General features: G+C 36.7%; 1 protein-coding gene across 6 annotated transcripts in view; it reads left to right on the top strand.

Annotated features, from left to right (window-relative positions):
- The first annotated feature begins 513 nt into the window (after positions 1–513).
- The window catches only part of LOC116461870 (coiled-coil domain-containing protein 7), a 204,172-nt gene continuing 185,845 nt past the window's right edge, over positions 514–18,840 (top strand). For 4 of the 6 annotated variants that reach the window (XM_058436562.1, XM_058436564.1, XM_058436563.1 and 1 more), the window contains exon 1: positions 516–631. In XM_058436562.1, the coding sequence (XP_058292545.1) occupies positions 598–631 (34 nt within the window). In that variant the 5' untranslated portion in view covers positions 516–597. Of the gene's footprint in view, positions 632–18,840 lie in introns of all 6 variants that reach the window. The other 2 variants (XR_009212861.1, XM_058436565.1) reach the window with 2 other exon arrangements.

Genomic DNA, 18,840 nt, shown 5'->3' with positions numbered 1-18,840 from the left:
GAAATAGTGCCTAGAAGCAGCCTCTAGTCACTAATACTATGCTTGTTATGAATATCGCACTTTGTTTTGTGTATGTACACGGGGGCATATTTATTACTCTGAATCAGCCAGTGTTCTCCTCCATAGGCTATTCTCTGTTAGCACTCTAGTTGAGAACTGTAGTAAGAAGTTTAATGAACAGAAAGGAATGCTGTAAAAAGCATATTTCAAACATTATTTAGACTATCTATTGATTCTGAGAATTCCTGAGCAACTTTAATTAAAAATGCTCATTTTTCCCACTCAATGCCTCCTGTTACTAGATTCCTTTCTGGGCTCCATTTCAAGCCTTGCTTTCTGTGTTCTTTCTCTCTGTTTGGAATGTACAGCCTCCCAGAGTTCCTGGAACTCTTCTGAATGTGGTGATTTGGTTCTCCTCCAAGACCTTCACTGAATTCAGATGCACTGCTAACTTTCCCAGAGCTGGCCCCTTGATATCAGGCAGAAGGCAGTCTTGGTGGTTAGTAGAAAATACTCTTAGATTCAACGTCTGCAACTACTTTTCACTCGTCTGTGGCTGTTGAGCCTACTTCTTTTCTCCCTTTGCTTCATGGGGAAATGACCTGGTGGTTAGGGTGGAGTATGGAGCGAGGTGAGTTGGAGAGGATTCTAGGAGGAGGGAGGATAACAAGGTGGGAGGAGTGTGATCCAGCTGTGGAGAAATCCCCAAATGTTGTCAAATGGGGTCAACATTTCTTGTAGAAATACACTCAATGTCTGTTACCACAGCCACAGTTTCCTTGGTTAATGTTCAACAGTTTTAAAAAATTAATTTATTAAAAATGTAAATTAATGACTATCTTAGTCTGTTTTGTGCAGCTATAACCACAGAACAGGTTATTTATAACGAACAGAAATTTATGTGGTCACAATTCTGGTAGCTGGGAAGTCCAACTGCATGGGACCAGCATCCTGTGAGGGCCTTCATGTAGCCTTATCCCATAGCGATAGGTGGAAGGGGAAGAGAGTACAAGGAAAGAGCAAGAGAGGGCTGAACTCACTTTTATAACAAATCCACTCTCATGATAATGAACCTACTCCTGTGATAATGACATTAATGCATTCATGAGGGCAGATCCCTCATGATGTAATCACTCTGAAAGGTCCCATTTCTCGGCACTGTTGCATTGGAGATTAAGTTTTCAACACATGAACACTGGGGGACATATTCAAACCATAGCATGACTTTTAAGCCTGGCTCTCTCCTGTATTTCAACTTTTTCACTTTCTTTTAATTCAATTATCTTTTAGGCTAGCCACAAGATATATTTTCCTCATCTGGAATAATTTCCCCAAGTTCCCCTTCTACCATACCATAGCCTCATGTTCTTTAAAAGTCACCTATTAATGGATGATTAGATGCAGAAAAAAAGTCAGCTATAACTCACTTAACTTCAGGGACCCTTCCCTGATTAAAAGGTACTACTCTATAAAGTGATTTCCTATTTACAAGAAGGTGCATTTTAATTCATACAAGAGATAGATTGATGAAATATTTATGAATTATGAATATTTATGTACAAGTCTTTGCATGGACATATGATTTTATTTCTCTTAACTATATACCTAGAAGTAAAATGGCTGGATTACATGATATGTATGTATAACCTTTTAGGAAACTGCCCCAAACCAATTATGTCATTTTACTTCTCCACTGGAAATATATTAATGTTTGTTATTCTGCATCTACATCAACACTCGGTATAGTTGCTCTTTTTAATTTTTGATATCACAAACATAGTGGTATCTCATTGTGATTTTAATTTGCATTTTCTTAATGACTGATGATGTTGAGCAAGTGCTCAACTTGCCATCCACATACCTTCTTTAATAAGGTGTATGTTAAAATCTTTTGCTCATTTTTTTATGGCTTGCCTGTTTTTTATTATAAAATTTTGAGAGTTTTTATGTATTCTGTATGTAAGTTACCTATCAGATATGTAATTTGCAAATATCTTCTCTTAGTCTAAATTCTGATGATGTTCAACTTATCTTTTTCGTTTTATGAGTCATGCTTATGGTGTGGTGTCTATGAAATTCTTTGCCTAACCCAAGGTTACAGATAGACTTTTTCTCATGTTTGGTCTAGAGGTTTATAGTTCTAGTTCCTACATCTAGTTCTTTGATCTACTTAGAGTGATTTTTATATGGTGGGGGTATAAATCAAAGTTCAATTTTTGCCCATGAATATCCCATTTTTACAGCACAATTTGTTTAAAACACTGCCCTTTCTCCACTGAGTTGCTTTTGCAACTTTGTTGAAAATCAATTGACCCTTTATATGTGGGTTTATTTTAGACCCTATTCTGTTCTATTGATCTATTTGCCTATTTTAAAAATCAATACCACACTGTCATAATTACTATAGCTTTATAATAAGTCTTGAAGTCAGGTAATGAAAGTTCTCTCTCTTTCAAATTGGTCTTCTCTTTCAAAATTTTTCTGGTTCTTCCAAGTTTTTATATTTTCATATAATTTTAGCATTGGCTTGTTGATTTTTACAAAAGATTCTGCTGGAATTTTTTATTGAGATTACATTGAACTAATAAGTAAATTTTCAGATGACCTATTAGTCAATCTTAGCCTAAGATTTTAGCAAAATTTAGTCTTACTTATGGACATCTTAGCCATATTTAATGTCTCATCCATGAGCATAATATATATCACCATTTATTTAGATCATTTTTAATATATCTCAGCAATGATTTGTAGTTTTTAATGTACAGATCTTGCATACATGTTGTCAGATTTATCATCAAATATTTCATATCTGTGATGTTATTGTAAATGGTATTTAAAAAATTAAGTGCAGACTTTTCATCAATGTTTTTCAGTAGGTTAGGAAAGTCCCATTCTACTCCTAGCTTGCCAAGAGATTTTTTTAAGATTGGAAATGGAAGTTGGATTTTGTCAAATTCTTTTTGTACATTAATTGATACTGTGATATGGCTTTTCTTTTCCCTCTTTTAAAAAATATAGTAAATCATATTCATTTATTTTTAAATGTTAAATCAACTTTGCATTCCTGGGATAAATCCCACTTGTTCATGATGAAGTTTCCTTTTGATATATTGCTGGATTTTATTTGCTAAAGTTTTATTTAGTTTTTTTTGTACATACATTCATGAGGGATATTCTTCTGTGAAGTTATTTTATTAGAATGTCTTTATCTGGTTTTAGTAAAAGAGCAAAGAGCAACGCTGGCTGAAAGAATGAGTTAGGATATATTTTTTCCAAAATTGTCTAGATGAATTTTTTTTTTTTTTTGAGACAGGGTCTCACTCTGTCACCCAGACTGGAGTGCAGTGGCACAATCTCGGCTCACTGCAACCTCCGCCTCCCGGGTTCAAGTGATTCTCCTGCCTCAGCCTCCTGAGTAGCTGGGATTACAGGTGTGCGCCACTACTGCCCGGCCAATTTTTGTATTTTTTTAGTTTCACCATGTTGGCCAGGCTGGTCTGGAACTCCTGACCTCAAATGATTCACCCATCTCGGCCTCCCAAAGTGCTGGGATTACAGGCATGAGCCACCATGCTAGGCCTAAATGTCCTTAAATAAGCTTTGGTAGTTTGTTTTTTTTCAAGAAACTTATCTATTTTATTTAAATTGTTGAATTTATGGACATAAAAAGAACTATTATATATAAGTCCTTTATGATTCTTTTATTTTCTCTACAATCTGTAGTGATATCACTTCTCTCATTCTTGAATTATTGATTTGTGCCATCTCTCTTTCCTGATCAGTATGGCTAAACGTTTGCCAACTTTTATTATCCTATCAGAGAACCAGCTTTCGGTTTTATTAATTGTCTCTATATGTTGATTTGTTAGTTCACTGATTTCTGTCTGATTTTTGTCTTCTTCTATTAATGTTTAATTTTGGTTTTCATTTGCTATTCTTTTTTAAAAGGTAGAAACTGAGGACATTGATTTGAAGTCTTCTTTTTTTCTAATATAGGCACTTAGTGCTATATTTCTTTGCCTCACTTGCATCTCACAAGCTTTTGTATGTTGTTTTTTCATTCAACTCAAAATGCTTTATACTTTCTCCTTTGATTCATTTTCCCTTTGATTTTTTCTAGATCTATGTTATTTTATTTCCAGATATTTCTAGATTTTTCTAGATATCTTTTTGTTACTTTTTGATTTCTAATATAATTCCATTAAGGTCTGAGAACAACTTTGTATAACTTGAACCATTATAAATGTTTTGAGACTTGTTATGTGCCACAAAATATGATCTATTCTGGTAAGCAGTCCATGTGAACCAAAAAAAAATGTGCATTCTTGTATTGTTGGATGGAGTGTTTTGCAAATGTCATTTAGGTCAAATTGGTTCATGGTGTTGTCCAAGTCTTCTGTATCTTTACTTATATTCTGTCTAGTTCCTCTATCAATTATTGAGAGAGTTGTTGAAATCTCTATTATTTGCAATTCTATCAGTTTTTGCATTATATATTTTGAAGCTCTGTTATTAGCTTCATATACATTTGAGATTACTATGTTCTCTTGAAGAAGTGATAACTTTATCATTATGAAATAATCTTCTTTATCTCTGGTAGTATTCTTTGCTTTAAAGTCTCCTTTATTTAATATTAACATAACCACTGCATCTTTCTTTTGATTTTATTTTAGTACAGTCTATCTTTCCATCCTTTTATTCTATTTGTGCCTTTCTATTTAAAGTGAGTTTATTTTAGGCAGCATTGTATTGGATTTTGCTTTCTCATCTGTCTTGTACATTTGGGCTGCTATAACAAAATAAAATAAACTCAAATAGGTTATAAACAAAAGAAAGTTATTCTCAGAGTTCTGGAGCCTGAGAAGCTCAAGATCAAGGCAAATTCAGTGTCTGGTGAGGGCCTGCTTCCTGGTTCATAGATGGTGGCTTCTAGTTGTTTCCTTACATGGTGGGAGGAGTGAGGCCACTCTCACACTCTGGTTCCTCTTTTAAAGATCACTAATTCCACTCATTGGGGCACTGTCCTCATGACCTAATCACCTCTTAAGGGCTCTGCCTCCTAATAGCTTCACATTGGTGATTGGGTTTCAGCATATAAATTATGGGGAGATACAAACATCCTGGCCATAACATTATCAAATCTGCCTATTTCTGCTTTTTAACAGGTATGTTTAGACCATTTATATTTAGTGTGATTATCTACCATCTTGTTATTTGTTTTCTATTTGTCCACTTTTTGTTTGGTCTTCTCTTTCTCTTTTTGTACCATCTTTTAGATTAAGTTTTTTTTTTCTTTTTGAGATGAAGCCTTGCTCTGTCATCCAGGCTGGAGTGCAGTAGCATGATCTCAGCTCACTGCAGCCTCCACCTATTAGATTCAAATGATTCTCCTGCCTCAGCCTCACAAACAGCTGGGATTAAAGGCACCTGCCACCACACCCTGCTAATTTTGTATTTTTAGTAGAGATGGGGTTTTGCCAAGTTGGCCAGGCTGGTCTCAAACTCTTAACCTCAGGTGATCCACCTGCCTTGGCCTCCCAAAGTGCTGGGATTACAGGTGTGAGACACCACACCTGGCCAAGATTGAGTTTTTAAATGACCCATTTTATCTTCCCTGTTGACTTATTTGCTATAACTCTTTGTTGTATTATTTTAGTAATTGCATTAGCATTTGTAGAATATCTATTTAACTTAACATAGTCTACTTTCCCATAACATGATACCACTACATAAATAGTAAAAATCTAGGACAATATCAGTCCATTTCTCCCCTCTTGGTCTTCGTGTTATTTTCATGCATTTTACTCTACATATGTTTCAAGCCCCACTATACATTATTATTTGTGCTTTAAACAGTTGATTATCTTTGAAATGATTTAAAGAGTATAAAAATGTCTTCAAATGTTCCCATGTAGTTACCATTCTGGTGCTCTTCACTCCTTTGTGTAGACTTAGATTTCCATCTGGTATTGTTTTCCTTTTGCTTCAAGGATTTCTTTTAACATTTCTTACAGAGCTGGTGTGATAAGGTAAATTATTTTAGTTCTCAGAACAAAATAATTTTCGTTTCTTTTTGAAAAATAATTTCACTGAGAAGATGTTGTTGTACTTTCTTACTGAGTGAAAGTCCTAGGTTGGTAGTTTTTCCTTTCAATACTTTAAAGACATTGGTTCCCCGTTTCCTGGCTTGCCTTGTTTTTGACAAAAAGCCTTCCATTATTCTTATTTTTATTACTGTCAGTAATGTATTATTTCTGATTGCTTTCAGAGTTTTCTCTTTTTTTCCTGGTTGTAGCCAATTTGATTATGACCTATATTGGTGTAGTTTTCCTTCTATTTCTTGTGCTTCTTGCATCTTTGGTTTTGATAGTTTTTACCAAATTTGAAAGGTTTTTTGGCCATTATTTCTTCAGATTCCTCCCCTTTTCTCAACCACTATTGGGGATGCCAATGCCATAAATATTAGTTAGGCCTTTTGAAATGTTCCACAGCTCAATGATGCTCTGCTAGCTTTTTTTTTCTTCGTTTTTTGTTTTGTTTGTTTTGTTTTTTATTTTTTGAGACGGAGTCTTGTGCTGTCGCCCAAGCTGGAGGGCAGAGGCATGATCTCACCTCACTGCAGTCTCTACCTCTTATGTTCAAGTGATTCTCCTGCCTCAGCCTCCCAAGTAACAGGGATTACAGGTGTGTGCCACCATGCCTGGCTAAATTTTGGTGTTTTTAGTAGAGACAGTTTCACCATGTCAGCCAGGCTGGTCTTGAACTCCTGACTTCAAGTGATCCACCCGCCTTGGCCTTCCAAAGTGTTGGGATTACAGGGATGAGCCACCATACCCGGACTTTTTTTTTTTTCTCTATTTATTTTGGATAGTTTTCATTGCTAGGTCTTCAAGTTCACTAATCTATTATTTTACAATGTCTATTCTATCATAAATCAATCCAGTGTGTTTTTCATCACAGATATTATAGATTTTATCTTTAAAATTTTAATGTGGTTCTTCTTATATCTTCCATGTCTTTATGTAATATGTTCAGTTTTTCCTCTAGCTTCTTGGACATGTGGGATACAGCTATGATAACTATTTAATGTCTATCTACTAATCCTATCATCTGCATTTGTTTTGATAACTTCAATTGATTTATTTTCTCCTATTTTACATCATATTTTTCGTTTTCTTTGCCTACCTGGGTAATTTTTTATCGGAATCCACACAGTTGTGAATTTTTTCATGTTGGGTGTTGGATATTTTGTATTCCTATAAATATTATTGAGCTTTGTTCTTGAATGTAGTTACTTGAAAACTGTAGGATCTTTTGGGTCTTACTTTGAGCTTGTTGTGTGTGTGTAGTTGGGGTAGACCAGAGCAGCAGTATTCCTCTAGGACTAAATATGCCCCTACACTGAGGCAAACTTTTTGAATACAGTACTCAGTGCTCCATGAAGTCTGAGGCTTTCCACTCTGGCGTAATTCCTAGTCCTGTGTGAACTGTGGGATTGTTTGCTGAAATCATTTTGTACAGTTCTGTATTTGGCCTCAAGTAGTTTCCTGACACCCACATATATACTTATATATTCTTTGGTTGCTTAAGGGAGACTGGTCTCTGGTATCATTTCCTCTGAAGCTGTCTCATCTCTGGTACTCTGCCTGCAAATTCTAGCCACTTTGGCATTCTTGGATGCCTAGTTCATCTCATCTCTGGGAGACTAAGAGATATCCTGTCCTCCTCCTTGCATGCAACCTGAAAATTTTCTCCAAGAAGTATGCCAGGGCAATTCACAGGGCTTCTTTCATTTATTTCCTGTCTCAGGGATCATCGTCTTTTGTTGTCTGATGTTCAATGTCTTGAGAACTGGTGTTTGATGTATTTTCTCCAGTATCTTAATTTTTTTAGAAAAGATGGTAAAACTGGTTCTGTTAAACCATCTTGGTCATAATTAGAAGTCTCCAAAAGCCTAAAAGATTTATCGTTGAGACTGTTTTTTAAATTTTATTTTATTTTATTTTTTTTAGAAACAGTTCCTCACTTTCACCCAGGCTGGAGGACACTGGCACAATCATAGCTTACTGCAGCTTCCAATTCCTGGGCTCAAGCAATCCTCCCATCTCAGCCTTCTGTGTAGGTGGGAGACTACAGGTGCACACCACCACATCCAGCTAATTTTTGTATTATTTTTGTAAAGACAGGGTCTTGCTATGTTGTCCAGGCTGGTCTTGAACTCCTGGCCTCAAGTGATCCTTCTGCCTCATCTTCCCAAAATGCCATGATTACAGGCATGAGCCACTGCACCTGGCCCTTTGAGACTATTTTTAAAATCTATCACTCCTTAACAAATCTTCATTTTTTGGGTAATTCTTGTATTCAGTTATTGTATTATTGATCAATTAATTCATTCAATATTTATGTATTCCTACCATGTTCCAGACATGAAGTCAAGAACTGGGAATTCAAGCATGATCCCTGACCTTGAGGTACTCACATACTACAAGAAGATATAGACACATTAATAAATAATTGCAATGCAGTGTGTTTAGTAGCAGAGCAGATAAACATACAAAGTAAAATAACAGATCACAATGTGGGGAGGTAATCAGTTTTACTTGATGAGGGGAGAAAGGAGGAGATGACACATGTTGAGTTTTAAACAATCTGTATATAGGACCATAGAAATGGAAGCTGGCCAGACAGACTGGCATGCATATGAAAGAGATGTGAAACAACATGGTTTAAGAACTGCATATGTTTAGAATGGTTAAAATATAAGCTTTGAGGCAGAGACCTTAGAAGGTAAGGTCAAATGCATTTACGGATAGATAGCAAATGTCTCTTTTTGCCATGCAACACATTTGTTTGACCACCTTGGCAACAGAAAGACAAGAACGGCTTAAAACAGGGAAAGTAATGTGATCTGATTTGCATTTCAGAAAAAGCACCCTGGAGGAAATAGGTAGGACAGTGGAGAGATGGGGGGGGGGGGGGGGGGGGAGAGAGAGAAAGAGAGAGAGAGTATTGGGGAGGTTAAAATGCAGTTAGTAAAACAAATTTGGTGGCTTTTTTTTTTTTTTTTTGAGAGGGAGTTTCTCTCTTGTTGCCCAGGCTGGAGTGCAATGGCATGATCTCAGCTCACTGCAATCTCTGCCTCCTGGGTTCAAGCGATTCTCCTACCTCAGCCTCCCGAGTAGCTGGGATTACAGGCATGTGTCACTATGCCCAGCTAATTTTTGTATTTTTAGTAGAGACAGGGTTTCACCATGTTGGCCAGGATGGCCTCAAACTCCTGACCTCAGAGGATCCACCCGCCTCGGCCTCCCAAAGTGCTGGGATTACAGGTGTGAGCCCCCGCACCCGGCCTTGGTGGCTTTTTAAGATAAAGGATGTCATATATTGTGCTAGTCTGAACTAAAGCAATCACAGTTGGTTTAAAGAAAAAGAATGAAATACAGTATGAAAAGGAATTGGTAGAGATTAGAGGTAGAAGTTGAGGAAATGGAAAGATTCAAGCATAGTTCCTGGGGTTTGACTTGATTGACTAGATGGATTAAGCAGAAAGAACAGCAGATGAGAACTGCTGAATTGGAGATGGCGGAATCTAGATGAAGGTGTCCATTAAGCAATTGTACTATAGGTCTGTAATTTGTGATACATGGCTAAGACAGTGAAAAGATGTGTGTATATCTGATGTGTGTATTAGATACATATTTATTTTTTGTAGAGACACGGTCTCTATGTTGCCCAGGCTGGTCTCAAACTCCTGGCCTAAAGCTAGCCTCCCACTCTTAGTCTCCCAAAGCACTAGGATTATAGGCCCCATACCCAGCTAAATTGGAGACTATGAGAGTTTAGTTAAAGCTGTGAGAAATATGAAAATGAGATAACCCCAAGGAAGTAAATTGAGAAGAGGGTAGAAGAAATAATGCTATAAACTTCACTGATATTTAAAGTGTGGGATGAGGAAATGGGGACAAATAAAGGAGGAGTAGAGTAAATGTGAGAAAGAGTATCTCCAAGGGAGGGAGAAGGAGGAAAGCATGTCTTAGTAAGCAAGGAAGAAGAAGGCTTTAGGAGGGAAGGAGTGGTCAATAGAAAGCTTAAGTATGGTTAGGAATAAAAATCATTCATTGGATTTTGTGAGTTGGAGGCTACTGGTTACCGTGGTAAAAGTTTTAGTGTCATCATGGAGGTAAAGACTAGATTATAGTAAGTTTAAAGAAAGTGTAAAGTAAGGAAGTAAAGATAGTAAATGCAGATTATTCCTTGGATTCTAAAATAAAAGAGACATAAACTATTAATGAACAGAAAGCTGAAATTGGCAAAAAAGGAACATGTTTGGGTAAGAAATTTTCTGATGAGTTATGAGTTAATGGGTAAATTATCAGTGCCTAGACTGTAGTCAGAAACAATGATGTTGAGTTATTGCTATGGCTCTTACTGATAATATAACATAACCTTAAGCAAATTATGAAACCTCGCCACAGCTCAGTTTTCTAATTTGTAAGATGGAGATAATAACATGTATTTTATAGGCAGGATGCGTTCTGGTTTGTGGAGCCTTGAAGCTCACACAATTTCGAGGGCCTTTTAAAGAAAGGAATACAAAAGTATAAATGTGAAATTAGATACAGTGCTTTGGAAATGGCTCGTACAACTGAATGCCCTGGAGTTTAAATTCATTAGCCTCACAGTAAATCTGTTACTTCTCATAAAATCTTATCTCAGGGGATTAAATCCTATAATGAAGCAGAACATAGCCTAATGGCTGGCATATAGAAAAGATGCCATAAATGCTGTTGTGATTATTATTTGAACCTGTCTGTAGATAGATAGGTAGAATCCATTGAGAGGAAAAGAGTAAAGATACAGGAGAGAGGGATCATTGATGAAGAAAGACCCAGGCGCAAATAGATGATGGAACAAGGAGACAGGGTAACAGAATACATCTTCAGAGAGTAGAATGTCTCTATTAGTTTGAAGAAAAGGAGGTTACAGGTATGTGCAAATAAAGTTTTTAGGTGTATGGGAGCCCTGAATTCAAGAAATTCACGATTAATTGTTCTGGTTTAATCTGTAGGTTACAGCAAGGGTCCCCAACCCCCAGGCCACAGACCAGCAGTGGTCTGTGGCCTGTCAGGAACTGGGCTGCACAGTAGGAGGTGAGTAATGGGTGAATGAAGCTTCATTTGTATTTACAGCCGCTCCATATCACTTGCATTACCTATTGCCTGAACTCCTCCTCCTGTCAGATCAGTGGTGGCATTAGATTCTCACAAAAGTGTGAACCCCATGGTGAAATGTGCATGTGAGGGATCGAGGTTTCCTGCTCCTTATGAGAATCTAATGCCTGATGATCTGTCATTGTCTCCCATTACCCCCAGATGAGACTGGCTAGTTGCAGGAAAACAAGCACAGGGCTCCCACTGATTCTACATTATGGCGAGTTGTATAATTATTTCATTGTATATTATAATGTAATAACAGAAGTAAAGTACACAATAAATGTAATGTGTTTGAATCATCCCCAAACCCCACCACCTCCACCCTACCCTGGGTCCATGGAGAAATTGTCTTCCACGAAACCAGACCCTGGTGCCAAAAAGGCTGGGGACCACTGGGTTAGAGGTAAAATAATCTGTTCAGTGTAGTGAAACCTGGGTTGACACATTATTTTAAAGACTACCTGTATTAGTTTCTTATTGCTGCTATAACAAATCACTACAAATTTAGTGGCTTAAAAACAACAGGAATTTACTATCTTACAGTTCAGGAGGTCAGAAGTTTAAAATGGCTGTGCAGGGCTGCTTGCCTTCTGGAAGCTCTAGGGGAGACTCTGTCCCTGCCCCTTTCCTGCTTCCAGAGGCTGCCCGCCTTCATGGCCACATCACTGGCATCTCCTTCCATGATCACATCGCCTTCTCTGACTCTGACCCTCCAGCTCCTCTCTTATAAGGACCCTTGTGATTGTACTTATAAGGACCCACTTGGATAATTCAGGATAATCTCCCTTTCTCACAGTCTTTAATTCAGTGACATTTGCAAAGGCATTTTTGCCATGTAAGGTGACCTATTCACAGGTTCCATGGTCAAGACATGGACATATTTGCAGAGAAGGGCAGTTGGGGGATTGAGGAGGTGGCTATTATTCAACCCACCATAGCATCTAACTGAAACAATAATCAATACTGATTGCTTATTGACCCACCGGCAGCATAACCCAACAGAATGGTTTGTTTGTAAACTTTTCATTTGTGTTCTGTTTGCTCTCTCTCTCTCTCTCTCTTTTTTTGAGATGGAGTTTCGCTCTTGTTGCCCAGGCTGGAGTGCAATGGCACGATCTAGGCTCACTGCAACCTCTGCCTCCTGGGTTCAAGCAATTCTCTTGCCTCAGCCTCCTGAGTAGCTGGGATTACAGGAACGCGCCACCAAGCCAGGCTAATTCTGTATTTTTAGTAGAGATGGGGTTTCTCCATGTTGGTCAGGCTGATCTTGAACTCCCAACCTCAGATGATCCGCCTGCCTCGGCCTCCCAAAGTGCTAGGATTACAGGCGTGAGCAACCACGCCCGGCCTCCCTCTTTTTATTCTCCTGTAAATGTAAATGAAACTATCGGACAGTAGTTTTGCTACAGGTCATTCCTTGTTACAATTTACAAAACTTTGGACATATAGTAGATAGTCTCATTTAATTTCTAGGCTAGAACTCCATTTTCAGAAGAAACATGAACCACAAGTACATAGACAATAATGAAGTAATATATAAGGCTTCTCAAAGAAGGAAATCATTTCAGATAGCTCTAGAAAATAGTTAAATTTAAAATGATTAACAGAGAGAATCACCTCTATGATTTAAATAAATTAATATGTAGGTAGGTGGGTGCAGATAATGGTGGATGCATAGAAGGCTGGAATTTATTCTTGATTCTTTCCTCTCCCTTTCCTTAACACATTAACCTAGTCACTAAATCCCACTGAATTCCACCTGCTAAATATCTTTCAAACGTTTCCCTTATTTTTGTCCCTATTGCCTGCATTACTAGAATTGCATTCTGATAGATTTTTCTGCCTCCATTTTTTTAATATTTTTTTTGAGATGGAGTCTCGCTCTGTCGCCCAGGCTGGAGTGCAGTGGCGCCATCTCGGCTCACTACAAGCTCCTCCTCCCGGGTTCACACCATTCTCCTGCCTCAGCCTCCCGAGTATCTGGGACTACAGGGGCCTGACATAACTCCTGGCTAATTTTTTATATTTTTAGTAGAGACGGGGTTTCACTGTGTTAGCCAGGATGGTCTGGATCTCCTGACCTTGTGATCCACCTGCTTCGGCCTCCTAAAGTGCTGGGATTACAGGCGTGAGCCACCGAGCCCGGCCCTGCCTCCATTTTTGTGCCACTGGAGTTCTTTCTCCGTAATCATCCAACATAATCTTTCAAAAACCTGACCTAAATCTGAGCCTGTTACTGTTAATGATTGCAGTTGGCCTTAGGATAAGTCCTTCCTTTCTTACCATGATCCTTCACAAAGAAGGCCCAAGCTCCCTCTCCGAACTAATCCATTACCATGCAGCCCCTCATACACTACAGTCCAACCATACCGATTTTGTACATGATATTCCTTCTGCCTCGGACATTCTCATTTTGGTCCTTTTCCTTTTCTTCCCCAGCACCTGCTCCTCTGTTCCTTGGTGGCAAACTCTTTGTCAACATTTTGGTTGTAACCTAACCATCTTTTCTAGGAGGCCAAATCTCTTAGATTAGGTTTTCTTGTTATTTGACTCAGCTTTAGATTAGATTAGATTACATTAGGTTTTCTTGCTATTTCCTCTTTCTTGCACCCCACCTTTTCCGAGTTTTAACATTCATCATATTTTATTTAATCACTTATTTAGTTTTCTCTATTTCCAAATAGACTATAAACTCAAAGAGGGTAGTTGGCTATGTTTTCTCTGACCAGTATGTCTAAGTGCCTAACACAATTCCCATTGCTTAGTGACCCTAAATCAATATTTGTTGGATAAACTGTAAAAATGGGCATTTTGGAAAATTTAAGGAAGGTTGGCAACATTATCTATTGTTTAATGATTCATAGAGTCATGTTTTTTTTTGTAAATTGTATTTAGTATATGTAATTTTTTTTTTTTTTTGAAACAGTCTCACTCTGTTGCCCAGGCTGGAGTGCAGTGGCTCGATCTGGGCTCACTGCAACCTTTGCCTCCCAGGTTCAAGCGATTCTCCTGTCCCAAGTAGCTGAGATTATAGGCACGCACCACCACGCCCAGCTAATTTTTGTATTTTTAGTAGAGACGGGGTTTCACCATGTTGGCCAGGCTGGTCTCAAACTCCTGACCTCAGGTGATCCACCTGCCTGGGCCTCCCAAAGTGCTGGGATTACAGGTGTGAGTCACCACACTCGGTCGTAATTGTATTTTTAAGGATTATTTTTTTCTCTGTAGTTTTGTTATATAGGCAATATAGGAATAAATTATTTTTATAAAATATTCAAATATATGGAAATACATAGGGTAAAACTAAAAGTTTATCTTTACCTCACACATTATAAATACACACATATATTAATGTGTATAATTTGAGTCCTTTTTCTCTGCATTAATATATATGAAATGTAGATTTTAAAAACAAGTAAAATAGTACTTTATGCGTAAGTATGAAACTCAATGAATATGTCTTAGTGACTGTCCCATGGTGATACACAAAGTTCTATCTTATTCTTAATAGTTGCATATCATTACCTAGTATTTTTGATATGCCACGAGTTATTAAACTAGTCTCTGTATTTATAAATATTTGGATTATTTAAAATTTTTCATTATTACAAGCGATGCGATAATAAACATCCTTGTTCAAATATCTTTGTGCCCATATTTTAAATCTATAGGTTGGATTGATACAAAATTATCAGATAAAAGAATATGTAAAATTTTAACTTTAAAAGTTACTATTGGCTGGACCTTGTGGCTCACACCTGTAACCCCAGCACTTTGGGAGGCTGAGGTGGGAGGATAACTTGAGGTCAGGAGTTTGAGACCAGCTTGGCCAACATGGCGAAAGGCAAAATCCCATCTCTACTAAAAACACAAAAATTAGCTCGGCGTGGTGGCACACGACTGTAATTCTAGCTATTTGGTAGGCTGAGGCATGAGAATCGTTTGAACCTAGGAGGCAGAGGTTGCAGTGAGTCAAGATCGCGCCACTGCACTTCAGCCTGGTCTACAGAGTGAGACTGTCTAAAAAAAAAAAAAAAAAAAGATACTGTTAAATTGCTTTCCAAAAGGGCTTTACTAATTGGTTCTCTCATGAAGTATGCATAAGTCTTCCTTTCCCGAAATCCTTGCTAACACTGGATATTATCAATACTTTAAATTTTCACTAATGGTTCCTTAAGGAGCTCTTGCAAAATAAATTAAATAAAATAAAAATTTGCCAGTTTGATAGGTATAAAGTGATATATCACTCTTGTTTTAGTTTGCATTTTTATAATTTTTAGAGAACTTGAACATCTTATGTTTATTCAGTATTTGAATTTCTTCTGTGAATTGTTGTCTTTTTAGAAGCTCTTTATATATTCTTTGCCAGTTACATATGTTGCAAATATGTCTTCTACTTGTCTTTTAATGTTTTAAAAGATATCATGCAACAAATAGAATTTTTAAAGTGTCATGTAATTGGATCTTTTCACCTTTTGAGCTCACAGTGTTTTTAGAAGGCATCTTTATCCCAAGTAATGTTATAAAAATATTATATTAATTTTTCTTCTAATGATTTATGGTTAATTAGCATTTTATGTTTTAATCCAGTCAGAAGTTTTTACGTGCTATCTGGTAGAAATACAACTTAATTTATTCCCCAAATGGTAGTTGCACATTCCCTAGCCATTTATTGAATTGTACATTCTTTCATCAGTGATTCCAAATGCTATATTTTTATGGCTAAAAAGTCTTATATATACATGGGTCTGTTTTGGGCTTTATTTTCCATTTTCTGATTTATTTGTTAATGCCTTTTCCAAATTTCATGCTTTTTAAAACAGTTTTTAATTTTATTTGACAAAAATAAAAATTGTATATACTTATGAGCTGCAATGTGATGTTTTGATACTACATACGCTGTGGAATAATCAAATAAGGCTAACTAACATATCCATCACCTCAAATATTTATCATTTCTTTGTGGTAAGAATATTTAAAATCCTCTCTATTATCTACCTTGAAGTATACACAAATTATTAACTTTAATCACCATGCTGTACAATAGAACACCAGAACTAATTTCTCCTCTCCAACTGAAACTTAGTACCCATTGCCCAACATCTTCCCTTTTCCCATTCATCCCCACCCCCAGACTCTGGTAATCACCATTCTACTATCTACTTCTATGAGGTTGACTTTTTTAGAGTCCACGTATAGATGAGATCATACAGTATTAGTTTCTCTGTGCCTGGCTTATTTCATTTAACGTATGTCCTCAGATTTATCTACATTTTTGAAAATGACAGAATTTCCTGTTTTTTCTTTTTTAAAGCTGAATAGCATCCTGCTGTATATAGGTTTTATATAATTACATAAAAATCCATTTATTTGTTGATGGTCACTTAAGTTGTTTCCATATCTTGTCGATTGTAAATAATGCTGCAGTGAACATGGGAGTGTAGACATCTCTTTGACATATTAATTTCAGTTCCTTTGGGCAAATATCCAGAAGTGAGACTGATGGATCATATGGTAATTCTATTTTTAGCTTTTTGAAGAACCTCCTTACTGTTTTCAAGATAGTTATACAAAGTTAAAAGTGTCAATTTATCAAAAGGATATCACAGTCTTAAAAAAGATATGTACTCACCAATAGTGTACAAAGGTTCCCCTTTCTCATCATTGCAAATACTTGTTATGTTTTATCATTTTGATAACAGCCAATCTAGTGGGTATGGAGTGATATCTCATTGTGATTTCAATTTGTATTTTTCTGATTATTAGAGATGTTCAGCATTTTTCATATATCTGTTGGCCATTTGTATGCCTTCTTTTGACAAATGTCTATTTAAGTCCTTTGCCCATTTTTAAATAGGATTATTCGTTTTCTTGTTTATTGAGTAGTTTGAGTCCCTTATATATTTTGGGTATTAGCCCCTTAACAATGTGCAATTTTAAAATGTTCTCTCCTGATCTGTGGGCTGTTTCTCTACTTTATTGTTTCCTTTGCTGTGCAGAAGCTTTTTATTTCAATGCAATCCCATTTGTTTATTTTTGCTTTTATTGCCTGTACTTTTGGGGTCATACTCAAGAAATCACTGCCTAGCTCAATGTCATAAAGCTTTCTCCCTATGTTTTCTTCTAGTAGTTTTATAGTTTCAGTTCTCACATTTAGGTCTTTAATCTATTTTGAGTTGATTATTGTGTAAGGGGTGAAATAAGAGTCCATCTTTATTCTTCTTCCATATGTGCCTATTTAGGTTTCCCAACACCATTTATTAAAGAAACTGTCCTCTCACCATTGTGTATTCTTGGTATCTTTGTTAAAAATCAATTGACCATAGATGTGTAGGTTTATTTCTGGGTTCAATCCTACACCATTGATCAATGTTTCTGTTTTTATGCCAGCATCATACTGTTTTGTTACTAGAGCTTTGTAATATATTTTGAAATTTGGTAGCGTGATGTCTTCGTCATTGATCTTTTTGACCCAGATTGTTTTGGCCATTCAGGATCCTTTGTGTTTCCATACAAATTTTAGGATTAATTTTTCCATTTCTGTGAAGAGTGACATTGGAATTTTGATAGGAATTGCATTGACTCTGTAGATTGCTTTGGGTATTATGATTTTTATCAATGTTTATTCTTCCAATCCATGAACACAGGATATATTTCCATTTATTTATGTCATTTTCAATTTTATTCATCAATGTTTTATAATTTTCAGTATACATATCATTCACTTCCTTGTTTCAATTTACTCCTGATTATCTTATTTTTTAATGCTATTGTAAATGGGATTGTTTAATTAATTTCTTTTTCAGATAGCTCATTGTTAGTGTATAGAAGCACTACTGATTTTTGTAAGTTGATTTTGTGGCCTGCAGCTTTACTGAATTCGTTTACTAGTTCTAACAGCTTTTTGGTGGAATGTTTAAAGTTTTTTGCATGTAAGATCAAGTCATCAGCAAACAGATAATTTTACTTTTTCCTTTCCTATTTGGATACTTTTTATTTCTTTCTCTCGCCTAACTGATCTGGCTAGGACTTTCAGTACTATGTTGAACAGAAGGGATGAGAGCAGGCATCCTTATTTTGTTCCTGCTCTTAGAGAACATGTTGAGTATGTTAGCTATGGGCTTGTCATATATGGCCTTTACTGTGTTGAGAAACATTCTTTCTATATGAAATTGATTAATAGTTTTTATTATAAAAAGATGTTGAATTTTTTCCAAATTTTTTTTGCAACTATGTAATTGATTATGGTGTGTTTTGTTTGTTTGTTTGTTTTTGATGAGGTCTCACTGTGTTGCCCTGGCTGGAGTGCAATGGCACAATCTCTGCTCACTGCAACTTCTACCTCCCGGGCTCAAGTGATCCTCCTGTCTCAGCCTCCTGAGTGGCTGGGGCTACAGGCATGTGCCACCACACCTGGCTAATTTTTGTATTTTTTTGTAGAGATGGAGTTTCGCCATGTTGCCCAGGCTGGTCTCGAACTCCTGAGTTCAAACGATCCTCCTGCCTTGGCCTCCCAAAGTGCTGCGCTTACATTACAGGTGTGAGCCACCATGCCCGGCCTGATCATATAGTTTTTGCCCTTTATTCTGCTAATATAGTGAATCATGTTGATTGATTTGAGTTTGTT

The sequence above is a fragment of the Hylobates moloch genome, unplaced genomic scaffold (assembly GCF_009828535.3).
Source record: "Hylobates moloch isolate HMO894 unplaced genomic scaffold, HMol_V3 SCAFFOLD_3, whole genome shotgun sequence".
NCBI classification, from domain to species: Eukaryota; Metazoa; Chordata; class Mammalia; order Primates; family Hylobatidae; genus Hylobates; species Hylobates moloch.
The sequence above is the reverse complement of the archived record's forward strand: the minus strand, read 5'-3'. Positions and strand labels throughout refer to the sequence as shown.